At 40.2% G+C, this 18,351-nt stretch overlaps 1 protein-coding gene across 9 annotated transcripts in view; it reads left to right on the forward strand.

Moving 5' to 3' along the window:
- The window catches only part of TMEM117 (transmembrane protein 117), a 220,366-nt gene that overhangs the window by 167,504 nt on the left and 34,511 nt on the right, over positions 1 to 18,351 (forward strand). For all 9 annotated transcript variants that reach the window (XM_040551590.1, XM_040551598.1, XM_040551570.1 and 6 more), the window contains one exon: positions 6,997 to 7,156. In XM_040551590.1, the coding sequence (XP_040407524.1) occupies positions 6,997 to 7,156 (160 nt within the window). The remainder of the gene's footprint in view (positions 1 to 6,996; positions 7,157 to 18,351) is intronic.

The following is an 18,351-nucleotide window of genomic DNA, read 5'->3' on the forward strand; positions in this document are numbered from 1 at the left end:
TGTAATTGGTATTTAACTTTTGGTAATTAGGTCTTTTTGATAATCAACTTTAATACACTTTGTCCCTCTTACTTATGCCTGTGCCTATCTGGGCAACCTGCTTTAGGGAACCTGCTTTGGCAGGGGGGTTGGACCTGATGATCTCTTGAGGTCCCTTCCAATCCCTACAGTTCTGTGATTCTGTGATTCTGTGATTCTGTGAATCATACCACGAAGTATGTGGAGGTCTGAACTCTGGCAGCATTGTCATTCCGTGTCTCTATCACATGCTTATCCCCTGAAGTGGCAACTGCTCTCTGGTGAGGACCCAGTGCTCAGTTCAGCCCACAAGACACGTGCACTGTGAGTATCAGTCGCTCAGCACCAAGTGTTTCACTCCGTGGTATTGCACTACGTCGCTGCACTGCAAGAGTTGCTGGTCCAGGCAAAGCTCTCAAGTCCCTGCTCTTTCTCCGTTCCAAGCATTGCTGTGTCCAGGGCAGGAGAGCAGTAGCCAGCTGGAGTCTCAAATCCATGCTGCTCCAGAGAACCCAGACGCTTTTCACCAGTAGAGCATCTGTCCCTTCCACTCGCTTATTTGTAGAAGTGGTGCTGACACCAAGTAACAGGCAGACTAAATATTTTATTTTAAATGGGTTTAGAGTTGCTATTTTTGACAGATTTAATAACAGAACCCTTCCTAATTAAAACAAGTGAAATAAAAAGTGTTGGCATTTGCGTATGAACATCTGCAGTAGCATTGTTCTTTATAGTTATTGTACACTGTGGGACAGTATGTTTGGCCAGTGCTGATTCTCAGATTAAAAATTATGGAAAGTATTTAGCTTGATGGATGATCTTTCTTTCCTGAGGACTGGAAAGCACTTTTAAATATCTAGAGCAGTAAAATTTGTTCTTCCCTTCATATATCCATTTTCAGAGGGTGTTTTAAACTATTTTGGCAGATTCATGAAAAATTGACATTATAAACCACCACAACTGAAAACGTAAATAGCAATTTATAAAACATTGATTAGAATTGCTTTTCTGTTTCCTACACACCACCTGAAGCTGAAAGTTTTGATAAATGCTGACTAACTGCTAGGTGGTTTTATTTAGGGTTTTAAATATACCCAGAATATATGCTGGCTAATTTCCATTATTTAGTAAGTTCACATGTATATTATATATTTTTATTAATTATGTATTCTCATTTCCTTAATGAACAATAATAGAAATATAGAATTTAAGATCTATTTTTTGTTATTAATGTATCTTTCTGTTCCAAATTTACATAGTACTAAGCAATATCTGGAATTCCTATTAACTATGTTTAGCAACTTCTAAATAACCCAGCTTAGTGGAAATCATGGGACAAAATGTCATGAAAAACTCTCACAGTACTATATCATATAAATCTAAGAGCTGCTTTTGACTCAGCACAGGCTTCTTTTGTTTTTTTCTGGAAAAGATGTGGTCAAAGGGCAAGATACTGCTTTTTGCCTCTTGGAAAAGACAAAATAAAGATGAGGAAAATAGTCAAAGTTTTCCTTTCATCTCTTCAGTCGATCTTAGCAGAACTCTTGCTATATGATCATCAAAGCTGCAGCTTCCTAAAAGATTTGGCAGAGGGTCATGCAAGACAGAAGAAAATTCTAAATAGCTCTAACAAAGAGCAGCTCAAAGGTGCTGGTAAATTGAAGGTAGCATTATCTTTCCCTTATGTATGGCTGGGCAAAGAGTTGTATTTGATACCTGAGCATTGAAAAGCTTTGCTTTCACTATGTGACAGTTTGAGAAATGAGGTCCCATCATAGACCAGAATTTGTTTTCAGTGGTACCCTTTGTCCTGCTGATTTTGACATAAAGAATCAGGAGGCTCAGATTGAAAGCAGTTCTTGTTTCCAACATTCAATGTTTTATGAGCTTGTATATATCTCTTAGCTTGTCTTCATTTTCCCGTGCACAAATTCTGTTTTGTTCAGTATTCACCTCAGTACAGATAAATAACCCAGACAAAAAGCTTGCTGTTTCCTGAAGCTGTGTCTGCATAGAGTCAGTGGCACTTCTGACATAGCTCTGGAGGGGATGTGCTGTGAGCAGAGAGTTCCTGATGTAGTAGGCAGGACATGCAAAACAATGGAAGAGTGTCCCCAAGCAGCCAGACCTAAGATCACCATGGCATTTTGTGTCCTCCCTCAGCAAAGACTTCTGGGATCATCAGCATCTTCATGCTTTGCATACTGAGCTAATGAAGCATCACAGGCGAGCCAGTATTCCAGTCTGAATTGCATTTGTCATGGCCCATAGTGTTACTGAGTGAACAGAAAATGTACGTTTGCATGGGCAGTTTACAGATGTCATCAGGGAGGCCTTTTACCAGTAATGCTGGTGGCAGCACTGTTATTTTGGAATTAAAATAAAACTAAGTGATGTGACCCTCCCTCCCCCTGAAATAAAGCCAGAAAGTCTTAGGTTTGCATCAGCACTGAACATCGGCTATAGCAGATTGCCAAGCGTGTGTATTCCCTTCCTCCCCCATTCTGGCTGTCTCCCACAGCTCTTCGTCCAGAGCCCACCTTTGTGTTTCTGAGTCCATCTGCTGCTCTGGCACGTGGTGCTCTTTCAAGGACTGCTAAATAATGGGGTGGCTCCAGGGGTGTTTCAGAGGGCAGCAGGGAGAGTTCTCTGGGCAGCCAGACTGCAGCCTCCAGTATGACAGGCATTCAGCATACTAAACCACACGGTCTAGGTTGTGATGTTTCCTGACGCTCTCTTTTAAGTGGAGTTCCCAAACTGCTTGATGCTGATGGGAGAAGGTCTTCATTTCTTTCTAGTTTTGGATTTAGAGAATTACTGATGTATCTGAATGCAGTTATGCATTTGGAGACCAACGACTGCATTGCAGAGCCCAGGAATAAAAGGCTGTTTGTTTTCCCCACAAACAAATCTGAGCTCATCCCATTCACAAAGAACTTGCAGTTCATAAGCTCAGGATGGTGTTGGTGCAAGGCAAAGGGAGAAGAGTTATGGACCGGTCTACCACAGCAAGGACAATATCTGCAGAGAGCTGAGTACAAAACGACTTTGTAAGGAAGTTTGCAGGGTCCTGAGTATCTGCAGTGCCAGGCTGAGTTTACAAAAACTCCTTCAGGAGGTAACTTGTTAACGCAGTTAGACCCAGTGTGCAACATGATGGCTCCTGCTCCTGGTATCCCGCAAAGCTACGTGTCACAGGTAGTCCCCACCCCTTGTTTCCCAAGTGGAAACAAGCCATGCCTGCCTGGAGGCAACAGGAAAAGTCATTAGTTTTGCCACTCTTGGGTGATGCCACCCATGAAGTAGCCCAGAGAGCAGGAATGGAAACATCTATTGGGGAAAGACTTTGGCAACGGATCCCACAAGAAAATTTAGGTCCTCGCTGCACTGTGGTTGGATTACTCACTACACTGGGGGTTGAGTGTTTTGCTTTCTTTAACTGAACATTTTGGATTTATCTTAGACTCCTGGGAGAGATTTTTAGGAAATCTTACACTATCCTCAATATTTTGGAGAGTGGATGAAGGTAGCCCTGGTGTCTTAACTTTAGGTTATTGTCTGCACAGCGCTGCTCACCCACATACACACTACTCCGATTTTATTTTCTAGGGAAAGCATGCTGGCCTCAGCTGGCCTTATTTTGGGCAATGTAGGTATGTATGGATGTACACAGTGAAGCAAAGCATGCTGCTTCCCGTGATTATCCTGTTAGCAGAGTTCCTTTAGCAGCAGCTGTGCAGTGCACTGCATGCCAGCCTAATGTGCACAGGGTTTGGGAAGCCTTTATCTAGGTGAACACATGAAGTCTATCATCTCATAGCAAGGAAGCCCAGTGAATGCTCCATGAGCATGCCATGAAATTTACAGGCATATCAGAAATAATTCTGGACTGATATGTCCCAGAGACGGCAGAGAATATGCAGGACTGCCTTCAGTGCAGGTCAGGACATGCCTGTTGGACTGTCCAAAGTCAAAGATGCCCCATTTTCTACTGTAGAGGAAAATGCAGTGTCATGGCACTTCTCAACCAGAAATGGCATTCCTGCATGACAGAGTTTGAGGCTGACCTGTGTGCTGTGAGGGACTGTCTGCAGCCAGTGACAAAAACCTGCTCAAGCTTCTGTCTTCAGGTTTTCCCTCAGTTCAGTCCAGAACCAGGGACTTTAGATCATCACTAGGGGTGGTAACCGTAGTACTGACTTTTCTGGATCTACCTAATAATTTTTACTTCTCGGTATGCAATTGGCTCAGACAGTATTTTTTGCAGACACTGTTTATTTTTATTCTTCAGAGTAACCTTGCATCCTGAAGAGTATGGGCTAGGCTGTAAAACAGGTGTTATCACAACTGAAAAGGTGCCCAGGGCACACAGTCATTCAGTGCAGCAAACTGGACGTAGAAGTGAAATATGTGAGAGCATTTCCTCTGTGGAGAAAGAAGTTGCATTTCTTAATGTCTGGTAGGGAGAAGAGACAGTCCTCTGTTACCTTTCCCCTCACAGCCCTTTTGTAAGCAGGAGGCAGAGATGTCCTGCCAGCAGTGCCGTGACTGATGTGATGATGCAGCTCTCAGCGATGTGCATTGCAAAGTAAAGGACAAACAGCACTGGCCTAAATATTGCAGAGTACTTCACGTTGGTGTCACTGATACAAGTCAAGTTAAACTAAATCCTCAGCTTTTTCTCCGAATCCCCAAGACACTGGGGAAGTGCTAGAAGTGGAGTGAACTCTAACCCAGAGAAACTCGGTTTATAATAACTCCAAAAACATTTATTGAATATTTTGCTCTGTTCCAGTAACATAGGTCAAAAATACAACTGAGTGCTAATTATGCTGCTTAATGCAACCATGTCAAATATCTATTTCTGTCCATTTTTATTGGTCTCACATTTTCTTATTCTATTAGCAGCCCATTTTCTGCTCCCTTCCCTCCTATTTGACATTTCAGAACTAATAACGAAGCAGTTTTTTAAGTGCATATGCATTTCCTCAAGGAAATCAGGGCTTGAGCACACACGCTGGTCTTTGCATGCATGCTGATGAAGCATGCATAAAAATCCACCTGCCTTTGCTTGCATACATGCCAAAGCCTGACCTTATATGCTTTGAACTCTGGCTCCAAAATGCAGATGCATAATTCAAGAGGACTGAAGCAGAATAGTGTTGAGCATAACTTCTGGGTATATGGTTCCCATGGCAAACTATGCAGCCTTCAATTACATTTCTAAACAACCTGGGCTCTGGGAGACGTGAGTTCTGCAGAATGAGGACAAGGAAAATCATTGCATCCAACAGCCAGAGCAGTCTCCACTGGTCAGCAGGGAAGCTCTGAGGACTGTGCTCTTTCTGGAGAACAGTCCCTTCTTGTTTCACACGAGAGCATTAATCTTCACATGTGTCAAAGCGGAGCCTGTAGAAAAGTCTGTCAGCTTCAGGTACCGACAAGTGAGGTGGTAGCAAGGCATATATTTTGGGAATAAGCAGGCTTGAATATTGCTTATGTCTAATTAAGTCTAATACGCCTCATTCATTTTTGTTTCTGGCTTGGGTGCAGGTAATGCACTCAAGGGATACTGTTACGGTGCCAACCACAGTGTTGAATATAACTGAATTGATTTATTAAGAATAAAAACAAATGTGCAAAGGTAAAGGTGGCAACAATCAGGTCCTTTTGTGTCTCATATGGTAAAGAAAGACAGCCCATCATGCCACAGAAGAACGATGTTTACAAGTCCAAATGTGTACATTACTGCTTATGTGCTTATTAGTTTTTTGTTTGTTTGTTTGTTTTTGTGGTTGTGTTTTGTTTTTCTTCCTACACAGACAGAGCCAAGACCGAATGCCTGCAGACTGGTAGTCTGTGACTACTGGTGTGCAGATTTTTCTTTTACTCTGCTGAGTATTCGTCCTGTTTAGAAGTGTCATAGGAAATATTCTTCACGTTGGTTTACAGCCTTCGGTAGCTGAAGAAAATGAGACTTTATTGCTGTAGAACAAACTCCATACTGCCACAATTACTTAGCTCTGTGTATGCACTCAGATGTTGATATGCCTCTATTATAGCATGGGTCTGCTGGCAGCTCCGGCTACTGGGAGAAGCCTTGCTCCCCCTCAAATTACCAGCTAAATATTCCTGCTTCCATGGAGCCAGGAATTCAATCAGTTATCACTGCTGGCTGAAAGATACCACCAAAGTGCTGCTGGAAATGGTGCAGAACTATTTTGGGAGGATAGCTCAGAAAGTTTTTTATGTAAATACCCTATCATAGAATTGCATGAAGTAGTCAAATGTGTCTTCTGGAATTCTCATATCATTCATACACAGGCATTACTGCTTTTGTAATTCACTCCTCACTGACTTCTCTGAAATGCTGTAAGATGTGTCGAAAACTTGTGCAAAGGACATCCTAGGAGATACAAAGTGAAATCTTTCTACAACCTACAGAACATACTAAAGATTAATTTAGTGCAATGAAAATTTCTTTCATGCAGATGTGTTTTTATATAATAATCAGCTGTCACAATTAGTGTCCTATAGTTCCTGTTGCTGAGAAAAAAATTGCCTAGGTGCTAATGTCCTTAGTGCCTCAGGAAATGTTCCCTCAAATTGTTCATTTGGATTTGGCATAGATTATACGGTCTTTGGTACATTATTATAGCTTAATTGTATTTTATTTTACTTAATTGGTTTGCATCATAAATGAGAAATGTGGAACGAAGAACAGGAGTGATATATTCCACCCTAATTTTGCAACATGTTTAGTGCTAGCTACTAAATTTCTTTTTACTAAGGGAACAGCTGACTACCTTCCTATTTTGAATTACATGATTTGTTTGTACACTTAGTTTTCTTCAATCTCTTTTCATCGGTGCAAAAGTACTGATAAAGCACTAGCTGACCGCTAGAAGATAGATAAAATAGAATGATGTATCTTCATTACTATCCTATTCTCTCTGAACTATTTTTTTTCCCTTACAGGATGGTTCTATTTACCCTGACCTCTGTAGTTGTGCTTGTCATCACTACTGACTGGATCAGCTGGGACAAGCTGAATCGTGGATTTTTGCCAAGTGATGAGGTCTCAAGAGCATTCTTGGCTTCTTTCATCTTGGTGTTTGACCTTCTTATTGTCATGCAGGTACGCTCTCCTAATGTTCCATTCAAGCTGCTGAGGCTGCCTACTCCTCTATTTCTACTAGAGCAAAAGGTGTCTTGCTAAGACTAAAGGAAGGCAAATGAATGTTTTGTTTGCAATCACTGTTAGTGGAGGCATTTTATAGCATCATTCTTAGTGACTTTCAAAAAACCTGTTGGCCTTTTATTGTGAAAACATTGTCGATTTTCTTTTCTTAGATTACCAAATAGGAACTTCCCAAATTAGAAGATGTTTTCTGAAAAAAAAAAAATGACATCAGAAAAAGAAACAGAAGTTAGTTGTTGTGTAAATTCAAAGCTTTTTTTAGGAGGGCGAGAGAAATATGGCCCAAGAAATACTTCCACATTTCAAGTATTTACAGTATTAGGTATACATACATTATAGCATTTTAATGGATAAATATTAATATTTGCTATTAAGATTCTACTTTCCACTTTCACTAGAGCGTTTCTTTACTTTCTTGGATGACAGGTACTTGTACTGTAGTGTCTTCTGACAGTGCAGGTAGCGAGGGAGATAATTCCCTGTAGTCTGCACAATGTCTACTCATTTGAATCTAGCTGTTAAAAAAGAAATCTGGGTCACAATTCTGTGGCCAGAAACTTCCTTCATACGATGCTGTGCCCTACCCCGTGCATTTGTCTGTGGTCTGAGCCTTGTGTGAGTAACTCACCCGATGTCTTGTGAAGAATTGGGTCATTTGGGCTGAAGCAAGGAAAAGGAATGTCAAGGACCTGAGTGACTTTTGCTATTAGTCCTGGGCACATTAGACTGTTAAACTCTGGGCACGTTAGACTGTTAAACTGAAGTTTAGCAAAGAATTTGAGAACTGATGGGTCCTTTCTCTCCAGTGTATTATTACCTAACCCTGCCAGTAAAGACCGTTTCTGAGACACTTAGTTCTCTTTAATGAGATATCTATTGCTTGAGTGATTATCATGGAGGTGACACTGTGGTGGCGCTCAGAATTTATCACCACTGTGCTAGGACATGACAGCTATAGAAAGTCCTACAGTTCAGTTTTATTTCCCAGTGTCCACCATCGTTCAGCACTCGCTGATGTTCATGGTTGGGGCAGCAAGGGTGGGAAATGGAATTCAGTTTCAGTTTCTAGTTTTCTGCTGCTTTCTTTTCTCTCCCTCTGTATTTTACATTTTGTTTGCTCTTTCAAAAAGATTCAAGGGAATGTATAATAAATGATTGTATTTCATAGTGCTGTAATGAAAGCATGAATGAAAATGCATGATGTATCAAGCTGTACTGAATTTGATATTGTATGCCACGTAGAGAAACAGACTTGTCTTGATACCAAATAATTATTAAGTCATCTTTCTGACTTTGAAAAATGAAGTTCCACTACTTCAACCTTGGAGTTGCTGAATATAGGGAATTTTATTTGATACAGCCTGTCCTGAGTACTATTTCATATTTTTACAACAACAAAGTGAGAGGTTCTTTTTAATTACATTTTTGACTGATGATTGTGGGATGGACTTATTTATTTATTTAAAGTTATTTATTTGGAACGCGCAACGAAGTTGGCATGTTTATTTACAGTGTAGTTCTAGCATCATTGCAGTTCTGCAATAAAGTCAGGTTGAGACAGCAGAGTATTAAATCACAAGTGAAAATGATCAGGATCATGATCCTTTGACAGAAGCTTTAGAATTAAACATTTCCAGAAATTCTGTTTTATAGTGTTGTCTGTTTCCAGATATTTTTCAGACTTACTGAGCTTTAACAGCAAACCGGTAAAATTAGCTCCTCTCCCTGCACCCCCACTAAAAAAATATATTCTTGGCATTAAGTGGTACAATTTCTGTTTGAGGCTATGTTAACCAAAATCACAAATGAATTTTCATCTAGTTTTTGAGTACAAACATTTTCTGTCAATTTGAATAGTAGCATTAATACTGTAAACGTGACGGTTTAGCAGCAAGAGAAAACCAATGGAATTTGGAAATCCATTCTCAATGCTGTGAAAAAATAATCACATAACCATAGAGGGGACAGCTTTGCCTGCTTAGTATCATTAGCATTTGATATTTATCTAGGCCCCCTGTACAGCATAAACAAACAAAAATAAAAATAAAGGACCAAGTTGTCCCTGCCCTGAAGGGCTACCTTTTTTTTTTTCAATTAGACATAAGCCAGGCAGACAAGTGAAGAGAACACAGACAGATGAACCTTGTACAGACAGTTATACATGAGTGATGCTTAAGGGTACGTGCACTTTTTACCTTTGGTTTCCATCCTGCAACAAACTCTGGCTGCCTCCCAGCCTCACTCTCCTTTTAATGTGGAAAGGCTCCTTCAGTCTGAGTGATAAATGGGATATTCAGGGGACAAGTCAGGGAGACGAGCACAGATGAGATACAGAGAAGGCAGAAACTTGTGACTGAAATGTAAATGTGAAAGTTATGACCATAAAGATATTAAAGCAACCTTAGAAAATGAATCATAGAGAAGGCTGCAGGACTACAACAGGACCTCATGGACAATGTGCCTAGCTTTTGACTCAGGCCATGTTCCCATTTCTTCTGCCGATCTTGCTGTGACACATCACTTCATATCCACCCTCCTTGGAATAAAGAAAAAGGACCTTGACTACCTGTTTTAGATGTCTGCTGTGTATATATCTTCACCTCATTTTAATCAGTGTGTCTTTATAGTCGATGGAGAGATTGAAGTATAGCTGAAGTGCTTGTAAACATCTACAGTAGCCTGAGATGCCACAGGCCCTAGAAGTGCAAGTTTCCCTCCACCAAGGATGTGCAGACCCAATGTGACAAGCTCAGAGGAACCATCCCTTAAGCCAGTTGCAGAAGAAATGTCATTAGGGTGGCATGGCTTCAGTCCAGAGCTGCAGATCTGCAAGGCTCCTTCTCAGCTATTTTCACAGCTGGTCAAAGGGAACCTTTTTCTTTTCTTTTTTTTTTTTTTTTTCCTTTGCTAGTGTTTTATCCAGGAGACCCTCAGACTGTTCTGACTTTCACAGGTAGGGTGATCACCACTTCTCCCACTGCTGGATGGCTGCAGTGTGAAAGTTTCACAGGGTCTAGGACAGCATATCAGAGATAATACACATTCTAGGGTGTTTGAGAAGCAGTGCAGTGGTCTCCATTCCAGTCCTGATTGCCAGGATGTTTTATCCAATGAAAAGACAGACTGCTTTTTTAAAATAGATTGCATATTTTCTCTCAGAGAAACAACAGATCAAATTCAGTCCAGTGCAGCTGAGCATCAGTTTTAAGGGATGTGTTTGCTTGTAGTAAGAAAGAAATAGCCCTACAAGTTTGTTTTTATTTATTAATTTTATTTTCCACAGTATGAAAGTGATGAAGGATAGGCATATTCACGTGTTGAATTGTGTGTGCCCTGATCAGTGAGATGCTGAGACACCAATGTCTGTATATTTCTGGCATGTATAGCATTCACTGCTGTACAGGGGCATCATTACATTTTCAGTCTCAGTTTCAGACTGAGTGCAAGACCATGCATATTAAAGCTGGATATGTAATAATGCTATTATCATGTATTAGAACTTTTGCTATTTTAAGGAAAAAAAATCACATTTTTTACATCCATATGTAATGGAAAAGCTGTTAACTAAAAGAGTGAGTATGAAAAATGAATCTATAATCCTGCATTCCACATCTGAGCAACTAGACAGCAGATCATGCAATAGCCTATGTACTACCTTGTGGTTGTTTTTTTTTGTTGTGGTTTTGTTTTGTTTTTTCTAGTGCCATTTTTCTTAGTGAGTTTGCTAATGGGTAGGAGCCTGCACTGGCTGGATTATTAAATCTCATGGGTCCAGGGGTGATGAATTGTTTCATCCCCATAGTGTCTTTTGTGAGCGTTTACAGTTTTTTTCAGACTTCTGAAAGATCGTAGAGTTTTTCAGTATCTCTGTGGAGCTGCACATTGTAGTGTAGTGTAAATCCTGTGGTGTAAATTCTTGCCATTCTTGTGATTTACTGCAACTTTTTATCTGACAGTACAGTCAAATGCAATGTTTAAGTGATCTAAAATCTACCTAAGAATAAGCCAGGCACTGCTTATGGCTATGATTCTTTGAGAAATCTCTTACTTCTGTATCCAAAACCAAACTAGCAACGTAATCCCATTAATACTGAATGGGAATAAAGTTGTGAATAGGGAGAATAGATTTTTGCCCTTCTGGATAACTTTAAAGAAAGTAAGGTCAAAGAGAGTTGGGTAATTAACAACATTTCTTATGATTGGTGCTGGATCTCTCCTTATGTGGTGTTAGCATATCAGCAGGTGGAAAAAAGTAATAATAATAACCCATTTCCAAATGCATTTTTCATAATATTTTTGTATGTAAATTACTATAACATGTAGCTGTAGACCACTACTAGCTACTGCACTTGAAAAGCAACATATTTCATGGGTAGCCTGTCAGTTTTGTTGTGTTTTGTTTTGTTTTGTTTTCCTGCAGAACATCTGGTCTTCTATCTTTGGTAGAGTATTAATAAGAGAATTAGAAGGTTAACAGAAGAAAAACAGTCCTTAAGCTCTTCTTTTTTTTTTTGTTGTTGCTGTTTGTTTTTTTTTGTTGTTGTTTTGTTTTTGTTTTGTTTTTTTTTTTTATCCTAGTTCTTTATTTCCATAAAAAAGAAGTCGTTAATTTATCTACTTTGTAATGTTAATTATGTATTGTATATGTTTGTTTAACACAGAAACTTCAGCAGCAAAATGGAACAGACTTTGTTCTTGTTAACAGATGTATAAAGCAGGGACAGATCCATTTATTTCAAGTTATCCTACTTTTACACTGGTGGACAAGATGTTTTGATTAAAATCTAGTGCAATGTGAATACATTAGAAAGCACAAACAACATCAAGTGCATACAAAGAGGTATAACTTCCTCAAATAAAGCAGAGATAGTCTCGTCTACACAAACTGGGTAAAACTTGACTTTTAGAGGTTTTTTGTTGTTGTTTCGATTTTGGTTTTGTTTTTAGAAAATCTATTTAACTTTGCAAACCTAATTTGTTTGTAACTTTTAACTGGCTTTACACTCAGAAATTTGACTGAATTAATTTACATTTTTGAAAATGAGAGGAGAGTACTGATTTACACTTTAAACAGAATACACAGGTATAGTAGGTTTTCTTTGAAGCAGCTAAGCAATATATGATTTTGTGTTCATAGACAAAGCAAGATGAACAAAATAATTTGTCATTCCTGTCAGAATAGATCCTCCCAGCTGTACATTTGATTAAAGAGTGCTATATAAATTTCCTTGTTTCCTAACAAGCAACAGCAAAAACTACCGACCAATAGTTTGTTCACACAGAAGTTAACAAACTTTGAATGAACAGCTCAGAAAAAAAGATTAACCCTTTTGTCAGCCTGCCTTCAATATGTTTCTTTCTCAATTTACGTGTTGTTTGGTTGGAGCTGGTTTCTGCAAGAGTCTTCTAAATGTCTCCCATTCATTATGAAAACTTCTGAAGTGAGTACTTGGATATCTGAGTAGTTTCCTTCATACCTGTGCTGGGGTTTGTAACGTTTGCAAACACAGAAATAAAATAAAAATCAAAACCCATAAGAAAACAACTGTGTTAGTGAAGTTACCAAACAATTTGTACATCATTATCTTTTCTATTCATTTACTACTTGTCCTTTCAAGACAGTAATCAAGACAGAAAGGCAGGTGACCAATGGCAGATGTTTCAAAGGAGCCAGGATAGATGGAAATTTACCTTTGATAAAACTGACAGCAGATCAAGTTCTTTTACTGGTATCTCTAGCCACTGCCAGGTAGCAGAATTTCAGAGAGGAGCCATATAGCCATATACCTTGAACTGTTTTTTTCTGATATTACGTAGAGTGTTTCATTCCGCTCAGAGTACGCTGCTTTTCACTAGCCAATTTCAGACATGCCTGTCAAACAGCATTACAAAAATGGGTGAGTATTTTAAACAATTTATATTGAGCTAATCGGGCAATCTTTGCTGAAGACCCCTGTGGTGAGGGCTGGGTCCACAGTGCTTTACCTCTCATGGCCTGCGGGGTCTCTGAAAGAAAAGGGGACAAGTTGATGTGGGGTAATTGTGAGAGCATCCTTTCTGCAGAAAGTCACAGAGTTTCCTTCCTGCAAAGTCTCCTGCACAGGAAAGACTTCCCCCTCTTCTTATGTCCTTTCTACATCCTCATCATTCTTTGGATCATGCAAATGTTCCTTAGTAGCAATGATATAAAATATTCAAAAATAGCCATGAAAAATAAAAGTGAATTAGGACTAGATGGGAACAACTCTTGATCTACAGATTTATTTTGTTTACACTTAATACAAGTTCAAGTGACAGTTCTGAGTACATTCCTAAACACTGTTCAATGGAGATGATAACATTTCTCATGGCGTTATTGGCACCATGACATTTCTTTCTGCTGGTTCAGACAAAGGCCTTGCTTATCCTAGAAATGATGCTGTTCTTGAATATGCCTCCACAGTTGCTAGTCTTGCATTTATATCTGCATTGAATTTCTTGGTCCCAAAGTGGTTTGTTTTATTTCGCTGAGAGTCAGTGGATTTTGGGGTGGTCAAGTATTGCTTCTTTTTGTTTTGGACACAGAACTGTAGCTCTCCTGAGCTTCTCTTTCTCCCCATCAGACTTCTGTTTCCTCTTAGCTTTCCTGTATCTTCTCTCTGTAACTGGTATCAAGGGAGTGGGTTATTTCCTGGCTATCCTGTACTGACAGGGACAAGTTCGTGGACCAGAAATGGTCTATTTGACGGCTCAGGAACAGCAACTAAAAATGGAGTCCCAGCGAGTGAAGCTGTCCCTTTCTTGGCAGGCACATGAATACATACCAAAGCAGTCTCAGAGTTACCTGTGCATGAAACCTCCATACCTCTTCCCATCCGCTTCTTTATGTTACCATTTTCTGTGGACAAAGCAAAACTAATGGAAAAGTACTTTATTTGTAGACTGAAGAATAATATATTGCATTTTAAATACACTACTTTTATTTTGAAGAAGAAACACCTTTGATGTGAATGTATGCAGTGCTTATGTAAAAGGGTGATGAGGAGATGGGGAAAGTGCTGCACTGTTTTGTGTAATTATAACCCAGAAGTTTCCATTGAAATATTTTCAAGATCCTGGCGGGTGTGTAAATTCCCTTTGAACATCCCTGAAACATTCCTTTGACCCCTTCTCAGACCTCATTATAAAGTCTAATCTATTTCTTCAGATCTTTCAGTTACTCTGGGACTAAGAAAATGATAAGTAAAATCATTCCCCTCTTAGAAAAGGTGGGCGTCTGTTTGTCCATTATTGCACAGTACACACCCTGCCTTTTTAATGAGCTGTCTGGTTTATGCCGCAGTGTTTTCATTCTGTGCTTGTCTAGTTTGATAACCGGCACCATCATTTTATGCTGTGGATTTTGTCAAACAAGACATGCAAAGTACAATATTTTTAAGTACATTTCCTCCTTTGGGCTGCTTGAGGATGGTTAAATCTTACTTGGACATATTATATTTGTCTCAGAAATTATAGATGCAATTTGAGAGTTTACTTCAACTGCTGTAATTTGTATTTGTGCTGCCCTGAATCCTATCATGCCAGTCTATAGCAGCTGAGGGCTGGGCCTTTTTTTTAGCTCTGTGACTCAGTTCCTCATTTGCTGGAAAGGAACAACTGTAGTTCTTTTCTTTCACTAGTTGACTGATTGTCTGCTTAGCCCCTAAGGTGCTCAGAGAAAGATGCTGTCTGACTTGGTACAGCTTCTAGCATAATCAGGCACCAGTCCCAGCTGGAGCCTCTTGGCTCTGAGATGACTACACAGAAAATGAATTAGCTCAAAAAGCTTCTCATTTGTCACAGTCGCTCCCTTTTACCCTGACAATGGGTATGTACCATACATGTGACACTGAGGCCTTTCTTTCACAGTTCAGGTATTTGCCTGACATAATGAAGCAGTTCTCCAAAAGCAGACAGCATTTTCATGCACTGCCCCCTGAAAATGCCATATCCAGCCCAAATGTACCAAAAAAAAAAAAAAGATGAATTCTAGGAACAAGAAAAGCTGGAGATTGTTTGCAATTCTTTTGCAGCAGTATTCCCATCTTCAGTTGTGAAGACTCTCGTCTCAGATTCTACTGTAATGAATGTGTGATAGGGTTTGTTGTTGTAGGGTGTATGTCCAATGAGCGTTGCATTGCTTAATATTATGTTGCAGCGGTATATGTTGATATAACAGTAATGATGACATTCAGATAAATTTCAATGCTCCACAGCAATGCTCAGGAATGACCAGAAGTCTGCTTTGTACTGAGCCATGTTACACAGGTTTTTATCTCAGAGTGAAAAATCTGAGATGATTGAACTGGTTCAGCTGTTCTTTAAGTAATAGAACTGCATGCAATTTGTAAATGCAACCATGTGAGTCAAAGAAAAAAAAAAAAAGACAAATCTCAGGAAGTCATCACTAGAGAGTTACCTTAAACCAAGTTTTATGCCTATCAATAATTCACATTTAGCGACATGGTGTACTGAATTCACAGGACTCAGTGACAGGTGGTAGCTGGGCATGCAGGTCCACTTAGCAACAGCACTGAGCTCAAGTAGAGCGAAGAAGGAAAAACCAGCTTGTTTGCTCTTAATCAAACCTTAGAGGGGAGCAGCGACAAGAATATGCCTGATCTTGGCTTAAATGCATTATTTCTGCAGAGCTGATCGAATACCATTTGTTTATACTTCCTTAGAAAGCCTGAAGGCTGTTATATGAAACATTAACAAAAGGATATGCTTATTTTTATTGCCTTTGAGTTCTTCTAATGCACAATACAGCTGCTACTTTTTTTTTCTATAACAAAAGGGACATATGTAGTTAATCACCGAGCGTCTTGAGATAATGAGTACATTAGATATTTTTGCATCTGTTTGAATCAGACTTTATTGTACTCATCAATAGGTAATTTCACTCACATGTATAGAGGAGAGGAAGTTCTCCCTAGTCCCTTCTAATGATTTGAAGTTATAGTTGCCGTGGTTTCTGACTTTGAACTAACATTTAATTGCTCAGCTGTATTGTGTTTGGAGCCATGTCCCTGTGGGTCATAGGTATTGTACAAGTGTGGCCTTAATTCAATAAAGCTTCTAGTCTCCTCCAGGCCAGAAACTAAAAATTTGTTATTTTCTGGAATATGACTGCTTGTCTGGTTGTCCTGTACTGCTCATTAGGGAGAGGAGATTCCCCAGCACGACACTGTGTGCTGTAGGTGTCTTAACACATTGCCACTATTGTTGAAATGGTACAAACACAGATTAAAAAAAAAAAAAATGTTAAACAAACTGGGAAAGAGCTATATTTTTCACTTCTCTTCCCCAACACTTTTTCAACTGCTGCAACAGCAGATAATGCTGACCTTGTCTTGATACTAGGCACTATCCATCCTTAACCAACACAGCATGGTTGTCAGAGCCTTGGCACTCACTTACACTAAGGACTGAATCCATTTGTCCCTGGTCAAAGTCACTCTCAGGAAGGTAATCCATGTCCTAAAGCAGCAGGTTGCCAGTTTGAAGTGCCCATCAGTTCTGGAGGAGCTCATCAGTCAGCTGCAGCTCCGTGCCCAGCCAAATCCAGCCTGAACCAGCTGTTTGCAAACAGTTCCCTGTCCCGAGGAAAGACACTGGTGGTAGCCATGCTCGATCCCTCAAAATGTTCTCATTATCCTGAGGTTAATGGATCATGCCATTCCCTTGTGTCCTATTGCTGGTCACCAGAAATAAGAGATCAGTGTTTGCCTCTCAGTACCCTCTCTTCAGCTGCTCCTCATACATCTTGGCCTTTAGGCCCTTCACCGTCTTTGTAACCCTCCTTTGGACACTCTCTGATAATTCTGTGTCAATATAAGACAGACCTGAGGGAACGGCATGGAGCTGGGACAGGGGAGGGTCAGGCTGGGTGTTAGGAAAAGGTTATGCACCCAGAGGATGGTCGGACACTGGGACAGGCTCCCCAGGGCAGTGGTCATGGCACTGAACCTGCTGGAGTTCAAGAAGTGTTTGGACAACACTCACAGACATAGGGTCTGATTTTGAGGTGGGCCTGTTTGGAGCCAGGAGGTGGACTCAGTGGTCCTTGTGGGTCGCTTCCAACTCAGGACATTCTGTGATTCTGTGATTCTATGAAAATTGCCTAATAGCAGGTGAAAAGCAGCTCTGCCAGGTTTGGGACACCAAAACCAAGTGAGCACCCCAGCCAAGGAATGGGCTTCACCAGTAGTGCCTGTGCCACTCAGTGCTGCCAGCTGGAGGGAGCAATTTTGGCTGGCATCTTCAAGAAGGTGCCTTCTTGAATCCTTTGAACTGTTTGAATCCTTCCAGAATCCTTGAACTCTTGAATCCTGCCCTGGCCAGTTCTGTTTCCATCCCTTCCTCAACGACCTTAGAAGCTTACAGAGCACTGTGCTTGTCAGTGCATTTATGACCTGCACACCCGCCAGCATGGTTACGTGATACAGTAACCCAGAACACAGCACTGTAGCTGTTCTGGCTGGTACAGATCATTTTGGACAGTGATCTAGACATCAGGAAGAGGTTCTTTACTGAGAGGGCTGTCACGCACTGGAACAGTCTCCCCAGGGAAGTAGTCACGGCACCAAGCCTGTCGGAGTTTAAGAAGCGTTTGGATTGTGCACTTAGTCACATGGTCTGAATTTTTGGGTTGACCTGTGTGGTGCCGGGAGTTGGACTCGATGATCCTTGTGGGTCCCTTCCAACTCGGGATATTCTATGATTCTATGAGATTTTATTTCATCTTTTAGGAGAGACATTCCAGCTCTTCCTTTCATACAAAATCATCTTCGATTTCACTCTCCCTCAGCTCTCAGTGAGTTCTGCTATCATGTGGTTTCCCACATCAGGTAATACACAAGGAATTAAATGAGGGAAATGTGTGGCTAGGTAATGCATTTTATTGCCTGTAGATGAAAATAAGAAAATGGTGTACATCTCTTTCTAATGTATCTTGGTGTTTATTTAAGAATGTAATCTTATAATCCTTCTTGGATGGCTCTTTGCTTTTAGTTTCTCTCAGGTGGTCTTTGAGTTTACCTATATACAATACACAGCAGGCATTAGGTTTATGATTAAATTTCATTCCACTTCAGAACCGTATGCCCAAAGCA

The sequence above is a fragment of the Cygnus olor genome, chromosome 1, assembly GCF_009769625.2.
Source record: "Cygnus olor isolate bCygOlo1 chromosome 1, bCygOlo1.pri.v2, whole genome shotgun sequence".
Lineage (NCBI taxonomy): Eukaryota > Metazoa > Chordata > Aves > Anseriformes > Anatidae > Cygnus > Cygnus olor.